A 22,559-nucleotide genomic window follows, 5' to 3' on the forward strand; every position below is an offset into this window, starting at 1 on the left:
TTATTTAAACTGGATGGACGTGCTGGAAATACCCCTCCTTCTTCCTCAATTCAGCTGAAATCACTTCAGGTACGCCACCCATCAGTTATATTCATTTGCAACGTCTTATGATATATGTCTGTCAAGCTCCAACTTTTCCCTCTTTCCCCCACAGATATACAGGTGCTGCTCACAAAATTAGAATATCATAAAAAAGTTAATTTATTTCAGTTCTTGAATACAAAAAGTGAAACTTATATATAGAGTCATTACAGACATAGTGATCTATTTCAAGTGTTTTATTTCTGATAATGTTGATAATTATATCTTACAGCCAATGAAAACCTAAAAGTCATTATCTCAGTAAGTTAGAATACTTTATAACACCAGCTTCAAAAATTATTTTAAAATCTGAAATGTTGGCCTACTGAAATGTATGTTCAGTAAATGCACTCAATACTTGGTCAGGGCTCCTCTTGCATCAATTAGTACATCAATGCGGCGTGGCATGGAGGCGATCAGCCTGTGGTTTTGCTGAGATACTATGGAAGCCCAGGTTGCTTTGATAGCAGCCTTCAGCTCATCTGCATTGTTGGGTCTGGTGTCGCTCATGTTCCTCTTGACAATACCCCATAGATTCTCTATGGGGTTAAGGTCAGGCGAGTTTTCTGGCCAATCAAGCACATTGATACTGTTGTTTTTAAACCAGGCAGTGTGGACGGGTGCCGAGTTTTGCTGAAGAATGAAATTTCCATCTCCAAAAAGCTTGTCGGCAGAGGGAAGCATGAAGTGCTCTAAAATTTCCTGGTAGATAGCTGTGCTGACTTAGGTCTTAATAAAACACAGTGGACCTACACCAGCAGATAATGTGGCTCCCGAAACCATCACTGATTGTGGAAACTTCACATTAGACCTCAAGCAGCTCTGATTGTGTGGCCTCTGCACTCTTCCTCCAGACCCTGGGACCTTGATTTCCAAGGTCTAATGTGAAGTTTCCACAATCAGTGATGGTTTGAGGAGCCATGTCTTCTGCTGGTGTAGGTTCACGGTGTTTTATCAAGACCAAAGTCAGAGGAGTTGTCTACCAGGAAATTTTACAGCACTTCTCACTTTCCTCTGCGAAAAAGCTTTTTCAAGATGGAAATTTAATTCTCCAGCTGGACTTGGCACCTGTCCACACTACCAAAGATACAAATATCTGGTTTATAAACAACAGTATCAATGTGCTTGATTGCCCAGCAAACTCGCCTGACCTTAACCCCATAGAGAATATTTAGGGTATTATCAATAGGAAGATGAGAGACACCAGACCCAACAATGCAGATGAGCTGAAGGTTGCTATCAAAACAACCTGGGCTTCCATAACACCTCAGCAGAGCCAGAGGCTGATCACCTCCTTGCCATGCCGCATTGATGCAGTAATTGATGCAAAAGGAGCCCCAACCAAGTATTGAGTACATTTACTGAACATACATTTCAGTAGGCCAACATTTCGGATTTTAAAATCATTTTTCAAGCTGGTGTTATAAAGTATTCTAATTTACTGGGATAATGACTTTTGGGTTTTCATCAACATTAACAGAAATAAACACTTGAAATAGATCACTCTGTTTGTAATGACTCTATATAATATGAGTTTCACTTTTTGTATTGAAAAACTGAAATAAATTAACTTTTTGATGATATTCTAATTTTGTGAGAAGCACCTGTATATTGCTTATCCTGTACTGATCCTGGGTTAGGCTATGTTCACACATTGCGTTTTTGCTGAATTTTTTAATGCAAATTTTAAGCTATGTTTTACAGTACCATCAAAAGCCAGGAGATTTCAGAAATCTGATGTACACATGTTGTTTTTTTTCCTGACTGAATTGGAAAACTGCTGTGTTTTTGAAAACTGCGTCACGTCACTTCTTTCAGAATTTTTTTCAGCGATTTTGCAGCGTTTTTTCAGAAAGCAATGAGTAAGTGCAAAGACGCAGGTATCAGGTTTCGCTGTGTTTTTGGTGCAAAAACCAAAGGAGGTTGCATCATATTTTTGGGGGGGCACTAAACATTATAAGCATTCACAAGAGACAATAAAAACGCAGCAAAACCTGCTTTTTTAAAGCAACTTCTTTACAAGAGCGAGTATTATACTGTTGAATAGGGGAGATTTCAGCTCTGAAGCTATGGAGCTGTAAATCCAATTGTGATTTAGGATCAGTACAGGAGATTTAATGGAATTGACTTATAAAGTGACACTACTTTTTATGCAAATTTAATCCAGGTATAAACTGTAACATTGCGTTAAATATACACAATACCATTTGACCTTCAGTATATTTGGATTATATTGAATTATACTAAATTATTATTCAAATCTCAAAAAATTAGGGATCTTTATTTCAAGTTAGTAGGAATTGCCTCGGAGACACACATTTCTTTTTTATTGACCATTTAAGCAAGTTGTGCTTGGTGATACCAGTATTGTTATTGGACGCAGAAGTGCCCCATCAGTTTTCCGATTTCTAAAGCTCCTACTTAGCAGTTGCAATCAGCCTTAAGAAGCCATTACTCCAGCTGTAGCTTCTGTAGCAATTTTGTCTCGTAACTAGTCCTTTGCTTCAGATGACATGCTTTCGGATACAATGTCACTTCCATGTGACATGTTGCCAAGCTGACTCTTACTCAGCAGCTGTGCCCTTCGGCAAATCATTCTCTCCTGTTCCTGTTTCAGCTCCAAATATGATCGGGAGAAGGTGTGGAAGATAGAAGTCACCGGAAAGGCCATCAGCAAAATCCCACTCAGGATGCTACTGAGAGCTACCACCTGGCCCGGTATGCTCCTGGGCACCATATCACCATAGCCAACTGTGGTCATGGTGATTACTGCCCACCAATAACAAGCAGGGATACTAGTGAACTCCTGAGAGTCTGCCATTTCGTTCTCAATCAAGTACAACAAAGGGGCAAAAAGGGCGATGGCTACACAGAGGAAAAGCAGCAACAGACCAAATTCACGAGTGCATCTTCTGGCAGTAAGGCCCAATGTCTGAAGACCTAATGAGTGCCTAGCAAGGCGCATTACATATAGAATCCTCAAGGCACGGAGTATGCGCAGTACAAGGCCTACTTTATCCAGATATGTGTTTCCTGATCCTGGCTTCTTCTGGTCCACAGACGTGTGGTCCACGACCAGCGTGATATAGTAAGGTAGTATGGCCACAATATCTATGAGGTTCAGAGGCCTCCTCAAAAATGCAAACTTGCTGGGAGCTTGAATGAATCTCAAGACAAACTCGAGAGAGAACCAGCCCACACAGACCGACTCCACTATGAAGATGTTATAGCACATGCTGGAACATTCACCCTGTAGAAAAGAGGAAACAGTCAAAAAGCAGGAAAAGAAGTCATGCAGTAATTACTCAACATAAATAAATGAATATACGGCTAGACCATTCACCATCCAGTTATCACCTAGGGGCTTGTAGTATTTCACTAAACTACTATGCAAACTGTCTTTTCAGAGAGGAAGAGGACTTGAACTCTAGCACCACTAATTGTAAGTTGCAATTCTGAAAGTCAATGTCAACCCTTGGTGAAGATGGAGAAAAGTGGATTAAAATCTGAGCTGCCGGTGACCCAATGATAAGCAGGAGACAAGATCTGTGGAAATGCGGTTTGTCAACGTGTTTTGAAGTGACACACTACATCATGACAAACCACAAGCATGTTTCAATATATTAGCTTTCTGGACCAAAATTTGGTTGCCCTCACCTACAGTGACACCTTATTTTACCAGATCCATTGGGGATACATCAGTCAACCATTTTTAGCACATGTTATAATTACATGTGTCTTGTCCAGATGTTTCAAATGTATGAGTGACTCATAGATAAGATGGATACAATTAATGTGCTGACAAGCTGCTGTCATGTCTGGGACTAAATTTCAAGTGGATGTAGGATATCTTCCCAAGTGATGGAAAAAAAAACTGAAATTTTGAGATTTTATACATTTTTTACCCCAGTGATCATACACTGATTGGAGACACATGACAGGAACATGAGATTATTTTATCCTACTCACTGTGTGATCAGTGTAATTCATTTCTGTACATTGACATTAGACCTGAGGCTACAGAGGTCAGTGAATGGCAACGTGACTAAATTTGATTAATGTTCACATCACTTTTTTATGACTTGTTCGATGCGTTCAACCTTTGAAGGCTACTCATTGATTGCATTCTTCATACTAAAGGCAGAGAGCATCAGGGAAAATCACTGCCCATATCATCTAAAGCGGCTTGTTATGAAGAAAGGTTAGTGTAATTATATATACTTATGAATATTTCAGGTTTTTGCGTCTTTTTTTCTGTAGGGCAAAATGATTGTATATTAAAATACAGCTGTGTAGACTTGTCTAACTTATCAAAAAGGGACACTCTTGGCTTACAATTGCCTCTTTAAAACCTATAAGAATTGTTGATAAAAGACAAACGTCCATCAAGTTCAACCAAGGGATTGTAGAGCATACTGAATGAAGGGATGGGGTAGGAGTACAACATGCTGTACATGAACGAATATCCTCTGAGAGCAAATTTTACCTGATTCCAACTGTCAATAAACTGGATCAACATTGTACATTATAACAGTTTTTCTTTTTCTCAATACAAAGATATTCATTTACATGGCCCAAATCAGATGTGGAAATATTTAAAGGGGAGAACCCTGACAGCGCGTAGTGCACCCGCTATGAAGATTCCCAAGTCTACAGTCATATAAAGTGATTGCTGACCTGTACTCTAAAGGTACCGTCACATTTAGCGACGCTGCAGCGATCTAGACAACGATGCCGATCGCTGCAGCGTCACTGTGTGGTCACTGGAGAGCTGTCACACAGACAGCTCTCCAGCGACCAACTATGCGAAGTCCTCGGGTAACCAGGGTAAACATCGGGTTACTAAGCGCAGGGTCACGCTTAGTAACCCGATGTTTACCCTGGTTACCAGTGTAAATGTAAAAAAAAAAAAAACACTACATACTTACATTCCAGTGTCTGTCGCGTCCCCTGGAGTTCTGCTTCCCTGCACTGTCTAAGCGCCAGCCGTAAAGCAGAGCGGTGACGTCACCGCTGTAATCTGCTTTACGGCCGGCTGGCGCTGACAGTGCAGGGAAGCAGAATGCCGAGGGACGCGACAGACACCGGAATGTAAGTATGTAGTGTTTGTTTGTTTTTTACAGTTACACTGGTAACCAGGGTAAATATCGGGTTACTAAGTGCGGCCCTGCGCTTAGTAACCTGATGTTTACCCTGGTTACCAGTGAAGACATCGCTGAATCGGCGTCACACACGCCGATTCAGCGATGTCTGTGGGAGATCCAGCGACGAAATAAAGTTCTGGCCTTTCTGCTCCGACCAACGATGTCACAGCAGGATCCAGATCGCTGCTGCGTGTCAAACACAACGCTATCGCTATCCAGGACGCTGCAACGTCACGGATCGCTAGCGATATTGTTGTTAAGTCGCTCAGTGTGAAGGTACCTTTAGGCCCCTTTAATGACAAAGGCAATGACCAATGCACACAGTTACTTATCTCCAATGTTCAAAGGCACTGTTAACAGCCATGGTGGCTTTTAAGACATTTTTTTAAACAGGCCTTATAGAAAATGAATATACAGTTCTGGCAAAAATTAAGAGACCACTGCAAATTGTTTGTCTGATTTTTCTTTTTATAGGTAAAGTTTTGAGTAAAATGTAAATTGTTCATTTATTCTATAAACTACCGAATTTCCAAGCAATAAATTTTGTATTTTTTTTTCTGAAAAGGAGAAATGGTCAAAAATAAAAAAAAGTGCTTTCAGACCTCAACTAATGCAAAGAAAACAAGTTCATAATCAACAATACTAATATTTTAACTCAGGAAGAGTTCAGAAATCAATATTTTGTGGACTAACCATGATTTGTAATCACAGCTTTCATGCGTCTTGACATGCTTTCCATCAGTCTTTCACACTGCTTTTGGGTGACTTAAAGGGACTCTGTCACCTGAATTTGGCGGGACTGGTTTTGGGTCATATGGGCGGAGTTTTCGAGTGTTTGATTCACCCTTTCCTAACCCGCTGGCTGCATGCTGGCTGCAATATTGGATTGAAGTTCATTCTCTGTCCTTCATAGTACACGCCTGCACAAGGCAATCTTGTGCATCAAGGCAATCAAAGCACAGCACAGCGGTGACGTCACCGATGTACTTTACGGCCGGCGCTCAGTCAGTGCGGGAAGCTGAAGGCGAGGGACGTGACCAGACACCAGGAATGTAAGTATGTAGTGTTTGTTTTTTTACATTTACAACGGTAACCAGGGTAAAAATCGGGTTACTAAGCGCGGCCCTGCGCTTAGTAACCCGATGTTTACCCTGGTTACCCGGGGATTTCAGGATCGTTGGTCACTGGAGAGCTGTCTGTGTGACAGCTCTCCAGCGACCAAACAGCGACGCTGCAGCGATCGACATCGTTGTTTAGTGTGATGGTACTGCAGCGTCGTTTAGTGTGACGGTACCTTAATTTATCTAATAGGTGCAGAAATGCTGCATAAATCTGCAACATCAAAAACTCACCAAATACTTATCAGGGGAATGTTGTGTTAAAAAGCTTTGGAGCAATCTCTGTCTCCCAGCTGCAGTTGGCTTAAAAAAATAAAAACAAATGAGCCTTACTTCCCCTCCTTGGGTCCAGCACTGAGTTTCCACAGCTGCTCCCAACAGTTGATGACATAAGATGATCAGAGCTGCAATCAATGATACAAACACTGGGTAGAGCAGCAAAGACTCAGCACTGGACCTGGGGAAGGTGGATAAGGTACAGCTTGTGTTTTAAAACAAACCAGCTGCGGGAACTGGAAGACCCTTTTAAGTCAGAATTAGGAGTAACCTCAAAAAGTAGAGCCTGCAAGTAGAAATATATGATTGATCAGCCAAATGCAAGACAGTAAGGGTATGTGTCCACTTTCAGGATGACCGGCGGTATCGTCGGAGCGGCTTTGCCGCTCTGCGGTAAGCCCCGCCCCCTTCTGGAACGCGATGATGCCGGATGTGTTCATAGCACACATCCGGCATCATCGCACCCATCGCATAGGGCCCTGTGTTATACCTTGCGGCGACGCAGCGTCGCCGCAAGATATACGGGCATGCTGCGATCTGAAAAGACGCGCAGCATGTCCGGAGTCGCAGGGCCGCCGCGTGCGTGTTACCACGCATAGTGGAGATGGGATTTAATTCAATCCCCTCCACTATGCTGTAACATCTGGACGCTGCGTGTCTGACGCTGCGGCTCTATGCAGCGTCAGACACGCAGCGTTTCCTGCACGTGAAAACATACCCTTACTGATATGTCAATGTCAAGCCAGTCTGCCCCATAGGCTAGGTACAGAAGATTGTGTATTCTCTCATCCGAGAGAATTGGGATGATTATGCAAATCACACTCTGATCAGAATTTGATCAGAGTGTGATCATAGTGCGGTCTGATTTTTTTGATGAGAAGATGGAGTAAAAAATTTCCCCATCTACTCCATTCTGTGAGGAAAAGGAAATTCTACTCTACTCAGATGTCATCCGAGTGCAGTCCGATGTTTCCCACACACTTATTGATTGCATGGCCGGGTGCAATCTAAATATCAGATTAAACTCAAGCTTGCAGCAATTTTTTTCCTCGATCAGTCTCTTTGGAAAAACTTGGACATGTGCACAGCCCCATAGAATAACATTGGTCTGAGTATGATCCGATGTTTTGTTGGACTGCACTCGGACATAACATGTGCACGAGCCCTTGGGCTACTTTCACACTAGCGTTTTTTGACGTACATCGCAATGCGTCGTTTTTTTCTCCATAGACTTTCATTAGCGACGCATTGCGACGTATCGCCACACGCCGCATCCGTCGTGCGACGGATGCGTCGTGATTTGGCACACCGTCGGCACAAAAAAAGTTACATGTAACGTTTTTTTGTGCGTCGAGTCCGCCATTTCCGACAGCGCATGCGCCGCCAGAACTCCGCCCCCTTCTCCCCGAACCTTACAATGGGGCAGCGGATGCGTTGTAAAACTGCATCCGCTGCCCCCGTTGTTCATTTTTTTCGCAGTTTGCGTCGGTATGTCGGGCCGACGCATGGCTACGGCCCTGTACCGACGCTAGTGTGAGATTAGCCTTACTTACTAAAAGGTCTAGCACAGTAAACGGAATCTTAGCCTAAAGTTATGGAAAGACTAGATAGTCATTTGTAAAAGTATTAGGACTCGCTCATGTGAGAGAATCGGGCCAACTTTGCCAAGGTTACTCGGGTCAAAAATCTGTCAGAGTTTGATCCGAGTGTCACCTTAGAGTAATCTGATTCTCTTGCATGGTGCATTGTACTCTGTGAGAGTACATTGGACTGCTCTCGGATGACATCCGAATGCATTCTGATGTTTCAAATGCACCCTTAGACTTGTAAGGGTGCATGTCATCTGATTATCAGATGCACTCGCAGCATGCTGTGATTGTTCGGCATGAGAAAAAAAGTTCTAGTTGGCACTGCCCCATAGTATAATTGGGCCGAGTGCTATTTGATAAAACATTGGTGCATTTATTTTTTTTTAATTCTGTGGAAGCATGGTTGAAAAGCAATGTCTGATGTTTATTTGTTTCATAGATTTTTTATTTATTATTACTTTTGCCAGATTCAAGTTATTTCTGTGACCATTGTGGGCTTTTCTGTCATTAAACGAGGGGTACCAACAATTTTGACCACGTGTGTAGATGAGCTTTGTTGGTAGAGAATGTATGACAATTTTTTATATAGAAAAGGTATTTCTTTAACTACAAACATGCTAAATATAAATGCATTATTACCCCCAGCACTTAGCTTGCTTGTTGAAATTGTGATCAAGTATTTATGAGACCATCTGTCCTGCAGTCTATCTACCACAATAACAGTACAGTAAATGCCTGAGAGGTTGTCAGAGCTCTGCCTCTTTCATTAGCGCAGGCAACAATGTTATTTCCAGGGTTCGGCTGCTCGGTCTCTGCAAGGGATTATGGTTACCGTACTTGGTCATTTTTTTCAAATATGTTAAAATGTGATTTGATTTTTTTTTTAATTATTATTATTTTTCATTTTGAAGTACCGTATATACTCGAGTATAAGCCGAGATTTTCAGCCCAAATTTTTGGGCTGAAAGTGCCCCTCTCAGCTTATACTCGAGTCACGGTCGGCGGGTGAGGGGGCGCTGAGGCATACTTACCTGCTTCCGGGGCTCCTGGCGCTGTCCCTGCAGTCCCACGGTCTCCGGGTGCCGCAGCTCTTCCCCTGTTCAGCGGTCACGTGGGACCGCTCATTAGAGAAATGAATATGGACTCCACTCCCTTAGGGGTGGAGCCGCATATTCATTGCTCTGAGCGGTAATGGTGACCGCTGATAGAGGAAGAGGCTGCGGCACCCGGAGACCAGCTGTCCGGGAGAAGGAGCGGGACGCCGGGAGCAGGTAAGTATGTCATATTTACCTGTCCACGTTCCACCCGCCGGGCGCCGCTCTGTCTTCCCGTCCTCTTGCTCTGACTGTTCAGGTCAGAGGGCGCGATGACGCATATAGTGTGCGCGCTGCCCTCTGCCTGATCAGTCAGTGCGAAGAGACGCCGGGACGGGACCCCGAGGAGCTGCAAGCAAGAGAGGTGAGTATGGCATTTTTTTTTTATTGCAGCAGCAATGGCACAGCTTTCTATGGTACATCTATGGGACAATAATGAACGGTGCAGAGCACTATATGGCACAGCTATGGGGCAATAATGAACGGTGCAGAGCACTATATGGCACAGCTATGGGGCAATAATAAACGGTGCAGAGCACTATATGGCACAGCTATGGGGCAATAATGAACGGTGCAGAGCACTATATGGCACAGCTATGGGACAATAAGGATCGGTGCAGAGCACTATATGGCACAGCTGTGGGACAATAAGGAACGGTGCAGAGCACTATATGGCACAGCTATGGGGCAATAATGAGCGGTGCAGAGCACTATATGGCACAGCTATGGGGCAATAATGAACGGTGCAGAGCACTATATGGCACAGCTATGGGGCAATAATGAACGATGCAGAGCACTATATGGCACAGCTATGGGGCAATAATGAACGGTGCAGAGCACTATATGGCACAGCTTTCTATGGTACATCTGTGGGGCAATAATGAATGGTGCAGAGCACTATATTGCACAGTTATGGGGCCATAATGAACGGTGCAGAGCACTATATGGCACAGCTATGGGGCCATAATGAACGGTATGGAGCATCTATTTTTATTTTTGAAATTCACCGGTAGCTGCTGCATTTTCCACCCTAGGCTTATACTCGAGTCAATAAGTTTTCCCAGTTTTTTGTGGGGTCGGCTTATACTCGAATATATACGGTATATCACATAAATAAATAAAGAGACCAGAAAGTGTTACATTGTGTCAGTGGAATTCACAAGAAGCATAGCTAATTTTTTAACCCTACCATAAATAACTTATTTTGCTGTAGAACTCATGATTTTCCTTTTTTAACTTGTGGGTTGTAATTAATAATCAGGATGAAAGCAATGTTACCAATGGCAGACAGCAATTAAGCCTGGATGGAGTGAGATCCACTCATTACAGCCACGCTGAAACCAATTACCGTTGCCAAATTCTGTAATCACTCTCTGGCATCATAGATGGTTGTGTCTTTCTATTACTACTGTAGGGATTTCACTCACTCAGCTGCGACGGCTGACACTCAGGAGACGTGTTCCTTTAAAGTTCACTGGGTTTATTGCTTCATAAACCATGTGGCAAACAACAGAAAACAAATAGCCTTTGGTTCAGGTAAAGAAAAACAAGTGTCCAGTTCATCCGGCTCAGTCCTGAAGCCGTAACACACTCAGGAGGGTTTCACCTCCACACATACCTACCTGTGTTAAGCATTAGGCTTTCTTTTATATGTCTAACCACACCCAGAACCCATCACATGACCAGACATGTGGTTGTGACATCACCACAGGTCCTGAAACACATATAGGTAGCCATGGTTACATCACAGCAACAAGCCATCTATAAGACACATATCTCCCATCGATTAGACATCCTTTAGCCACGCTACATACCTCCCCCCTCTGCCTAAAGCCGTGGGGCTTGGCACTTTCTCCCACTAGACAAGGGATTCTTGACAGGGCATCAGCATTACCGTGCAGCTTTCCGGCCCTATGTTCCACATGGAAACAGAAGTCCTGCAGGGCTAAGAACCAACGGGTGACCCTAGCATTTCTACCCTTCGTTTCCCTCATCCACCTAAGTGGGGCATGGTCGGATATCAGTCTAAATTTACGTCCCAGCAAATAGTACTGTAATGTGTCGACTGCCCATTTTATGGCCAAGCACTCCTTTTCAACGACTGAGTAGTTCTTTTCAGACGAGGACAGCTTCCTACTCAGATAGAGAACAGGATGCTCCTCTCCATGTAGTTCTTGGGAAAGGACTGCTCCCACCCCAACATCTGAGGCATCTGTCTGAAGAATAAACTCTTTCTTGAAGTTTGGGGCCATCAGAACGGGTTGCTTACATAAAGCCTCTTTCATTTCTTGGAAGGCTGAATCTGTTTCTTCGGACCACTTAACCATTACTGATTTTGTCCCTTTTAGCAGGTCAGTCAGAGGCGCCGCCATTGTGGCGAAGTTTGGGATGAACCTCCTGTAATATCCCACGATTCCCAGGAAGGCTTTAACTTGCTTCTTGGAAACTGGTTTTGGCCATGTTTGAATTGCCTCCACTTTACTGATTTGGGGTTTTATTTCTCCATGACCCACTATGTATCCAAGGTACTTAGCTTCTTCTTTACCCAATGCACACTTCTTCGGGTTTATTGTAAATCCGGCCTCTCTTATAGCATCAAACACCGCTTGGACTTTCTCCAGATGACTCTCCCAGTCCGGGCTAAAGATGACGATATCATCTAGGTACGCAGCAGCGTATGCCTTGTGGGGTGCAAGGACTCTATCCATAGCCCTTTGGAAGGTGGCCGGAGCTCCCTGTAGGCCAAATGGCATCCGGACATACTGGAAGCATCCATCTGGTGTAGAAAACGCCGTCTTCTCCTTGGCTTCCTGTGCCATGGGGATCTGCCAATACCCCTTCGTCAAATCCAAGGTGGTTATGTACCTGGCGGGCCCAAGCCTTTCGATGAGCTCATCAACTCGGGGCATGGGATATGCGTCGAACTTGGAGACCTCATTCAACTTCCTATAGTCGTTGCAAAATCTCCACTCCCCATCAGGTTTTGGGACCAGGACAATTGGGCTCGACCAACCGCTCTTGGATTCCTCAATGACTCCAAGCTTCAACATACGCTCCACTTCCTTGGAGACTATTTCTCGACGGGCCTCAGGAATTCTATAGGGCTTCACGTTCACGCGCACATGGGGCTCTGTCAGGACCTCATGCTCTATGACCTTCGTGTACCCAGGCAACTCGGAAAACAGGTCCCTGTTTTTCTGGAGTAACTCCCGGCATTGCTGTTTCTGGGACTCCGATAGCGTCTCCGCTATAGTAACCGCTCCAACCTCATCTTCTGGGTTGCTTAACAACGATGGAGTTACTGTCGGCTCTCTATCTTGCCACGGCTTGATAAGGTTGACATGGTATACTTGGAATGGTTTCCGTCTTCCTGGTTGGTGAATTTTATAGTTTACTTCACCAAGTTTCTCGACAACCTCATATGGCCCTTGCCATTTGGCCAAGAACTTGCTTTCCACTGTCGGAACTAACACAAGAACTCGGTCTCCCGGATTGAATTGCCTCACTCTTGCAGACCGGTTGTAGACCCTGGCCTGAGCTTCTTGTGCTTGGAGAAGGTGTTCTTTCACGATAGGCATCACCTTTTGCAATCCTCTGCTGCATCAGGGCCACATGCTCAATGAGGCTTCTGTGGGGCGTGACTTCGGCTTCCCAGGTTTCCTTGGCTATATCCAGGAGTCCTCGTGGATGTCGGCCATACAGAAGCTCAAACGGTGAGAAACCTGTGGAGGCCTGTGGAACTTCACGAATGGAAAACATCAAATAGGGTAAGAGACAATCCCAGTCTCTACCGTCTTTCTCTATAGCTTTTCTCAGCATGCTCTTCAGTGTCTTGTTAAATCTCTCAACAAGGCCATCTGACTGGGGATGGTACACCGAGGTCCTCAACTGGGAGATTTTCAGGGCTTTGCATAGTTCCCTCATCACCTTGCTCATGAAAGGTGTCCCCTGGTCAGTCAGGATCTCCTTCGGCAGACCTGTCCGGGAAAAGACATGGACCAACTCGCGAGCTATACTCTTTGAAGAAGAATTTCTCAAGGGAATTGCCTCAGGATAGCGTGTGGCGTAGTCCAGGATGACTAATATATACTGATGGCCCCGGGCTGATTTAACTAAGGGACCGACCAAGTCCATGGCAATTCTCTCGAATGGCACCTCAATAATGGGCAGTGGCACAAGGGGGTTCCGGAAATGAGGAGTGGGAGCAGTTAGCTGACATGTAGGGCAGGACCTGCAATAGTTCACTATTTCCCGGTGGCACCCAGGCCAATAGAACCTCTGCACAACCCGTTCCTGCGTTTTTTCCACCCCTAGGTGTCCACCCAAGATGTGTGAATGGGCCATGTCCAACACCTTCCGTCTATATGGACCCGGCACTACCAACTGCTCTACCAACTCCTCCCTTATTTTCGTGACCCGGTACAACAACTCCCTGCTCATTAGAAAATGGGGAAATCTTGTGTCTGCCCCCGGCTCCTGTACCACCCCGTCAATAACTGTGACATTATTAAAGGCTTCCCTCAGAGTGGGGTCCCTATGTTGGGCATTCCCAAAATTTTCACCGGATACCTCCAACTCCAGAATGTCAGATGCAGGGGACACTTCCTCCTCATCTCCAGCCAGGACACAAAAAGGAAATCTGTCTGACTCTGGGTGTGGCACCACCCTTCCCGGGTTCACTGGTTCCCTACTCTTGCTAGGGAGCTCAGAACCTTTCCCCCACAAATTCCAAAACAAACAGAAATCCCGGCCAATAATTATAGGATGCAACAAGTCCTGAACGACGCCGACTATGTGGGACTCCGTGCCACATGTCGTTTCAATGTTCACACTGGCCACAGGGTAGTCCTTTGCATCACCATGTATGCACCGCACTCCGACCTTCTTTCCCGGGAGCAGGTGGAGAGGAAAAGTGGCCCTCACCAGGGTCACTAGGCTCCCCGAGTCTAACAGTGCCGTTACTGCTTGACCGTTCACCTTCACGGGACATGCTTGAGGTCCCTCGTTGGGCGGAGAGTTCACACTGCAAGCTGGATACGCATAGTATGAACAACGGCGTCCCATGCTGCAGTCCATCTGCTCAGTGGTTTGGGAACAATGGGCAGCTATATGTCCTGGCTTGTGGCACCTCCAACAAATAATATCACCCGTGGGGACCTTGGGCACCACCTCCCCCGCCCTTTGTGACCTTGGACGCACCACCCCTTTTTGGGACTCAGCTGCCTTCTGGGATCCCCAGTACGGCATGGGCTGCCTCCCGAAGGAGCCTTCCAACCCTTGGTACCTCTCAACCAGTCCGATCAGCTCGTTAGCATTCTGGGGATCACCCTGGGCAACCCAAGACTGTATAGGCCTCGGGAGGGAATGGACAAACCGATCCATCATCACCCGTTCTACCATCTGTGCAGGCGCAGAGGACTCTGGCTGCAGCCATTTCTGGACCAGGTGCAACAGATCAAACATTTGGGAACGAGGTGGTTTGTCCCGGTGATAGCCCCAGGAGTGAACTCGCTGTGCCCTGACAGTCAGTGTCACCCCCAAACGTGCGAGAATCTCGGCTTTCAATTTGTGATACTCTTTGGCATCCTGCAAGGTCAAATCATAGTACGCCTTCTGGGGTTCTCCCGTCAGGTATGGCGCAAGTACCTCTGCCCACTGCTCTGGCGGAAGTTTTTCCCTCTCAGCGACCCTCTCAAACACCGTCAGGAAGGCCTTAACATCATCCCCGGGAGTCATTTTCTGCAATGCGCGTCTTACCGTTTTCCGGACGTGGGTGTCATCAGCCAAACCTGGGGTTGGGGCGTTCGCCTTGCCCTGGATGGCGGTTGCCAGAAGCTGCATCTGCTGCTGATGCTCCTGCTGGCTCTGCTGCATCTGCTGCCGTTGCTCCTGCTGGCTCTGCTGCATCTGCTGCTGGCTCTGTTGTAACTGCTGCCGTTGCTCCTGCTGGCTTTGTTGCATCTGCTGCTGTTGCTCCTGCTGGCTCTGTTGTATCTGCTGCATCAACAGCCTGTTGGTCTCTTGCTGCCTTTTCTCCTGCTGTGACTGCATCTGGACCAATTGTTTCAGCAGGTCCTCCATTTTCTCCGGCAATGCTTGCTGGCTTGCAACAGCCTTGACCCAGGACATTCAAAATAAACTCACGTCTCCGCTGGGAACGCTGCTCGCACGTCTACCACCAATTGTAGGGATTTCACTCACTCAGCTGCGACGGCTGACACTCAGGAGACGTGTTCCTTTAAAGTTCACTGGGTTTATTGCTTCATAAACCATGTGGCAAACAACAGAAAACAAATAGCCTTTGGTTCAGGTAAAGAAAAACAAGTGTCCAGTTCATCCGGCTCAGTCCTGAAGCCGTAACACACTCAGGAGGGTTTCACCTCCACACATACCTACCTGTGTTAAGCATTAGGCTTTCTTTTATATGTCTAACCACACCCAGAACCCATCACATGACCAGACATGTGGTTGTGACATCACCACAGGTCCTGAAACACATATAGGTAGCCATGGTTACATCACAGCAACAAGCCATCTATAAGACACATATCTCCCATCGATTAGACATCCTTTAGCCACGCTACACTACGTTATCACAGTGATAGAACAAAATATTGGACTTTACCTGCTGTGTTTAGAGAATATATCAAACAGAACTAACACAAAAGTAAATCTGTGCTTACTTGTACAAAAAATTAGATACTGCAAACAATTTTTCAAACTGGTTGTTCACCAGTAGTTGAAAAAATGGTATTATGTCCATGTAAGGAGACCCACATCTAATGGACAGAGCAGAAACATTGGAGGACTCAGCATGTCTATACATTGTTATGCTTCACTTAACCTGTGGAGGTGCTACAGGGAAATTGTGCACTTCCTGCCAAGCTTCCCTGCAGATTACAACTGAATATTTTGTCTCCTAGATATCAGCATGTTTTTGGGGACCTTTCTACCAAAAAGAGTTGGATTCAGACGCCCGTGCAAATCAGTCTGAGATTGGACCGCAATGCACGGCCAGGAAAAAAAATATGAAGCAGTCACGCTCTGGTAGGGAGACCCAAGGCCAGTCCGTGCATTGCAAACTGATATTGGACCAATTTGTATTGATGTCTGAATGCACCCTTACAATCATAATAATCTGTATGAGTTTCTCAGTCTTAGGCCGGGATCACACACAGCGAGATACGTCCGAGTCTCGCAGATTAAAACCAAGCTCTGGCATCGCCACTCCGGAGCGAAGCGTGCGGCCGCATAGCAATACATGGAGCCGCACGTTCCGCTCTGGAGTCCCGGTGCCACAGCTTGTTTTTAACCTGCGAGACTCGGCCGTATCTCGCTGTAGTGTGACTCCGGCCTTAAAAAAATTCATGGATGCAACAAATTTTTATTACAGCTGGGGAATAAAAGTGTCCTATTTTTCCCAAATGTCCAGAGATTTCGGGACGCTGGCAGCCCTGCTGTTCAAACTGTTTTCTCTGACCAGTCTGCAATCGCACAGCCAGGCTTTGATTTGTGCTACCTATTGTTTTAGAATATTGAACTCTTGCAATTTTTACGTAGAAATTAAATCATTTATATATGTTGCACTTCATGCCAAAAAGGTTAACCACCCTACCTTTTTTCGTCGTTTTTAAGTTTTGGCACAGGTACTGAAAATGGTGTAATAAATGGCATAAAACCTTGATCAATTTGGCTTAGGCGTTTACAATAATGAAATCTCACAATTTTCTCAGAATTTTTTTAGCAAATGCAATAATAAATGCTCTTCACTGTCTCCATAAAAGCTAATTCATCTGGCCGCATAGAAGCCATATTAAGTGCAACCGCAGGACCTGTGACTTGAACCAACAGCATCATGGACATAAAAGAGGCAGTTATTTTGGGTCATGAGAGCTGCCAATGGGTATTAAGAAAATATGTTTATCATAAAGTCTCATGAATTAGTGATAACAATAAAATGATAGCTACATGAAAATGGGAAGTAAGTGTGGGGGGATGCTGCAGGAACTCCCCTTGAGTCTGTACGTTAATAAGTTCCTTACAAATGGAGAGGAGTCTGCAGAACACATAGCTGTTATGAATTGTGTCAGGCGGACATACCATTGGTGCAACCTGTGCAGCTGTACAGGGGACTAAGAGATAAGGGGGCCCATTTTCACCTCCAACATGGTTGGAATTTTGCACTATGATGAGTTAGTGGACTGCAAAGGGCCCATATATTGTTTTTGCACAGGGGCCCTCTTCTGTCTGTGTCCGCCAGTGGATTGTGTGGTATGTTGGTGAATTTGCTATATGGAGAAATGTATTATTTTTCAGGATGTATTTGCTCTCCATATGGACAAAGTACGTACAGATACAATACTACAGTACTAACATCTTCCATTGTATTATATAGTACTACCTCCTTGGATATGGTAATTCCTGCAAGAGACACAGAGTTCAAGTCCTTAAGTATATAAAATATATCAAAGTTTATTACATCAAGGTACAAAAAAAAACAGGTAACAATTAGATATAATTATAAAACCAGTCTTCAGAAATCCGAGAACACAGGTGTTTGTGGCACGTGGTCCACAGAAAGTGCCGGGCACGGGTGGTATAGGTCCTAAACATGTATAGAAGATTATATAGTAATAATCATGTATCCCTACCCTCATGTAATGACATGAATGAGGATTTAAACAAAAATTGGAACAAATCCCATGTCTAAACGAATGGATCTAATAAAGTGCATAATCTTCTATACATGTTTAGGTCCTACACCACCTGTGCTCAGCAATTTTTGTGGACCACGTGCCACAAACACCTGTGTTCTTGCATTTCTGAAGACTGTTTTTTTATAATTAAATCCTCTACAGCCTTGATTTGGGGCATTAGGCTGTATAAAGTACTATGATACATATGCATGTCAGATAATATTGCTCCTCCGTGCATATGGTGTAGGCACAAATACTTTGGGGGAGATTTTTCTGTAGTCTCTCTTATTTTTTAATGCAGCAGTAATTGCAGGGTTTGTTCAGGCTTGAGGTCACTCTATGTGACTGCTAAGTTTTCAATCTTCATAGCGTGCACACTGCACCAGTGACAGTGCTGGAAGCAGGTAGGCACGTAACCGCAAGTATGTGATTTGAATACATGCTGTCACGTGCAGACTAGACGTGTGCCTCCTCACTCGGTACACTTATATTGAGCACATCTAGTCGAAATGTGGCCGGTAGTTTGCAAATCGTATACTTGCAGTCATATGTCTGACTGCTCTCGGCGACGGTACATGAGAATCATGACAGTGCACAATGAGGATTCTGAAGTCTGCAGTCACATACAGTGACCACAGACTTTAATCTCAGGCCTGGACAACCCCTTTAATAAAAAACCAATAACATCCTCATGCCAAAACCAGAGAAATTATGACTGAAGCTCATATTTTCTAAGATAGCTAAGTGGATTTAGCTGGAAATATAACAGGAGATTGCAGATAAGCACTTATAATTAGCACACCTTTGAGGTACTCTGGGGATTTTCTTTGAGGTCCAATAAAACCCCTTTAGATACTGTCTGTAAATATATTGTACTGTACTGCAGGAAGGGAAAAAACGATTACTCTGCGACACTGCAGATCTGTTGACAACAAACTGCAGCCTCCTGCTACAACTGCAAACTGCATTTTCTGGCAGCCTGTATCTGGCTATTGGACCCCAGACTGCCATAAAATCGACTGTGTTTGCAGCTGGAGGAGGAGAAGGCTACGGGAGTTATGAATTTCTCCAACTGAGATGTATAAGCTATCACAAGTCTCTCGCTTTCCATGTAAAATTAATTTTTGTATAATCATTCCATTATACACAGAGGGGCAGTCTAGTTCTTAGAGCGGGCTAGAGGTTAAAGGGATTGTCTACTTTACAAAACTCATTTTTAAATACCCTGTTAAAGTAATTAGTCCCATCAATTAGCCAAGCCTGAGAACCTCCACAAAGAAAGTTTCAATCTGGAGAACCAGGCATGTCCATTCATTACACAGAAAAAAACAATAATGTCACGGAGATGTGTGTAATGCTTCATTTGCCCTGTGGAGGTGCTACAGCAAAATTGAATACTTGATTGATTCACCCATTGATTTCAGCTGATCAGTCATGGTCCTAGCAGGGAGACAACTTGTGATCAGCTTATCGAGATATTGTTTTAACAAAAACAGATGTTCCAAAGCTGACAACCCCTTTAAAGACAGTTTAATATTCACAACATTTTTTTCTGTCAAGTTCTACACCATTCATTCTTTAGTTGGTGAATTACCAAATACACAATGGCCTTACTTTTTCCTCTTCTTCCCTTAACTCTGGCATGGTGCTGATAGAGAGATTCACTGCTGTGATAGTCACAAATAAAACAGACAGACAAGCAAAGATTTTTCCAGGTAGCCCAGACTGTGGTTTTTCCACCATATTGTGCAAATGACGCATGCACATATTCAGCTTGCTCTCATCCTCACATTCTGATGACCCATTTTCAGTCTCAAGGAGCTCGTCCTCCTGTAGATTAAGCTCTGCAAACTCTTCCATCTTCTGGATATACCTTCGTTTACAGCACCACTCTAGACTGTCCTCCTCAATGCCCCAATACAGAAGCTCCTCTTGGAATGACAGAGCACACATTTCACGCAAGAGTCGTAATTTTCCAACACGCAGGAATGTTAAAATAGTTCTAAAAGCACCAGGATTCCGGTCAAAGAAAAACTCATTGCAGGTCACGTCATAATCATCGCAAATGCTTAAAATCTCGTCAAAGTTGCTGCACAACTTAAGCTGCCCCAGACGCGTCAGTGGGAACTCTTCCAGTGTTGTCCATGGAAGTACATACCTGATGCCTCCAACATTTATAATAGCATGGTGCTTGCGATCTTCTGGGTGGACACTATGAAAGAGGTCCTCTCCCGCTTGTATGAGCCTGGCCCGCTTGTAAAATATCCCTTTTAAGGACTCTGTTTCAGTAAAGAAGTTTTGGTTGAAAGATGTGTCAGAAGCGCAGCTTAGAGCACTGTAGTCATAGTCTGAATTCTCTCCTCCAAGAAGAGTCATAATGGCCGTGTCAGGGACATCCTGTGGATTCTTTGCCACGAGAAAGCTGCAATTGAGACAAAAAGCAAAAAAATTCTAAATTACATGATTTATACATTAAATCATGTATTACATATTAAAACAGAAAACATAAAATAGGCTGCATTTTCTTTAAAACTTTAAAAGGGAGCTTCCACTGGATTGTTTTAATTTAAGCTCAGTACCTTCTCTCACTACCGCTGTTCCACTGATTCTGGAATAGGTTTTTCTTCTGTTCCCCTATGTTACAAAGTTATGTCTCCTAACTGCTCTATATGGGTATACCTTGACGATTGGTGGAGCAGCTTAGTATACATTTTTTTGCAAAAAAAGTATCAACTAAATACCCTGTTTTTTCCATGTTTTGACTAGCACTTGCTTATTACTGTGATTTTTTTTTTACAACAGAGTATTTTTGACCTCACTGTGCTCTTTTGTGTCTTCAAGTTTCTTGGTGGTGTGTGAACATGTTACTACAGACTTGTTCAATGTGCAAGTAGCCCATGTGTTTCTGGTTCTATAATTGTTTTCTTGTTTCTACAAGACTGGGGAGTCCACCACTCCTTATGGGTCATTTGCATCAAAGCTGTTCCATCCAGCATGTCCACATGAAAATTCCCTCTCTGAACCCTGATTATACAGGTAGTATACAGATGATCAGGTTTTTAAATACATCAGATAGGGATTATATACATTAGGTAGGACTGCTCTATATGGGTATACCTTGACGATTGGTGGAGCAGCTTAGTATACATTTTTTTGCAAAAAAAGTATCAACTAAATACCCTGTTGTTTCCATGTTTTGACTAGCACTTGCTTATTACTTTGATTTTTTTACAACAGAGTATTTTTGACCTGACTGTGCACTTTTGTGTCTTAAAGTTATGTCTCCTAGTAATAAAGGTGCACATTTTCCATTCAACCAATTGAACTGAATACTACAGGACTTCTGTGGGTGCGGCATTATTTTGATAGGCTAGTGTCAGGGGAGACAAAGCAAACTCCCTCAGGGAAGTTCTACGGTATAACCACAGCTGGTAAATGGGAAAAATTTGCATGTTTATTACTAAGGGGCATAACTTTGTAAAGGAGTGGAACAGAAGGAAAAGCAAACCTATTCCAGAATCAGTGAAACAGCGGCAGTTAAATGAGTTACTTAGCTTACTGTAGAGTTCAAAATAATATCAGTCCAATATGACTAACCAGATTAATTACTGTTTTTGGTATAAATTATATTACCACATGTCAACCAATTTGCCAGTTGGTGCAGTAGATTCTAAGAAAACCAACAAACTCGGCATTCATGAACTGTATGTTTTTGAGTCGTCGGTGTATTAGAATAATTAATTGAAAAGGGGTGTGTTCAAAATAATAGCAGTGTGGAGTTCAATTAGTGAGGTCAATCATTCTGTGAAGAAACAGGTCTGAATTAGGTGGCCCTTATTTAAGGGTGAAGCCAGGACATGTTACATGCATTTCTCCTTGAAAGCCTGAGAAATATGGGTCGTTCTAGATATTGTTCAGAAGAATCATGTACTTTGATTAAAAAGTTGATTGGAGAGGGTGAAACGTATAAAGAAGTGCAGACAATAATAGAGTGTTCAGCTAAAATGGTCTCCAATGCTTTAAAATGGAAAACAAACCATAGAGACGTGGAAGAAAACGGAAGACTACCATTCCAATGGACGGAAGAATAGTCAGAATGGCAAATGATCAGCTCCAGGATGATCAAAGACAGTCTCAGGTTACCTGTGAATACTCTGACTGTTAGAAGACTCCTGTGTGAAGCTAATCTAAGATGTCCCCACAAAGTCCCACTGTTAAAAAAAACACATGTACTGAAACATGTATACAATTTGCCAAACTGGCCTAAAGAGAAATGTAGAAACATTTTGTGGACTGATGAAAGTAAAATTGTTGTTTTTGGGTCCAAGGGCAGCAGACAGTTATCAGACGGCTCCCAAACTCTGCATCCAAGCCACAGTACACTCTGAAGACAGTGAAGAATGGTGATGCAGGCATCATGATATGGGCATGTTTCTCTTGCTTTGGTGCCAAACCTGTTTATCGCATACCAGGGATAATGGACCAGTTTGCATATACTAAAAAAGTATACTTTTACTTGAAGAGGTCATGTTGTCTTACGCTGAAGAGGATATGACCTTGA

At 43.9% G+C, this 22,559-nt stretch overlaps 1 protein-coding gene across 1 annotated transcript in view; it reads right to left on the bottom strand.

The window, feature by feature from the left end:
- Window positions 1-1,660: 1,660 nt before the first annotated feature.
- Window positions 1,661-22,559, bottom strand: part of KCNG1 (potassium voltage-gated channel modifier subfamily G member 1) — a 163,545-nt gene continuing 142,646 nt past the window's right edge. The window contains exons 2-3 of the mRNA XM_069750890.1: window positions 19,613-20,420; window positions 1,661-3,331 (exon numbers count right to left, since the gene is read on the bottom strand). Of these exons, the coding sequence (XP_069606991.1) occupies window positions 2,573-3,331; window positions 19,613-20,374 (1,521 nt within the window). The 5' untranslated portion in view covers window positions 20,375-20,420 and the 3' untranslated portion in view covers window positions 1,661-2,572. The remainder of the gene's footprint in view (window positions 3,332-19,612; window positions 20,421-22,559) is intronic.

Source organism: Ranitomeya imitator, chromosome 2, assembly GCF_032444005.1.
Source record: "Ranitomeya imitator isolate aRanImi1 chromosome 2, aRanImi1.pri, whole genome shotgun sequence".
Classification (NCBI taxonomy): domain Eukaryota; kingdom Metazoa; phylum Chordata; class Amphibia; order Anura; family Dendrobatidae; genus Ranitomeya; species Ranitomeya imitator.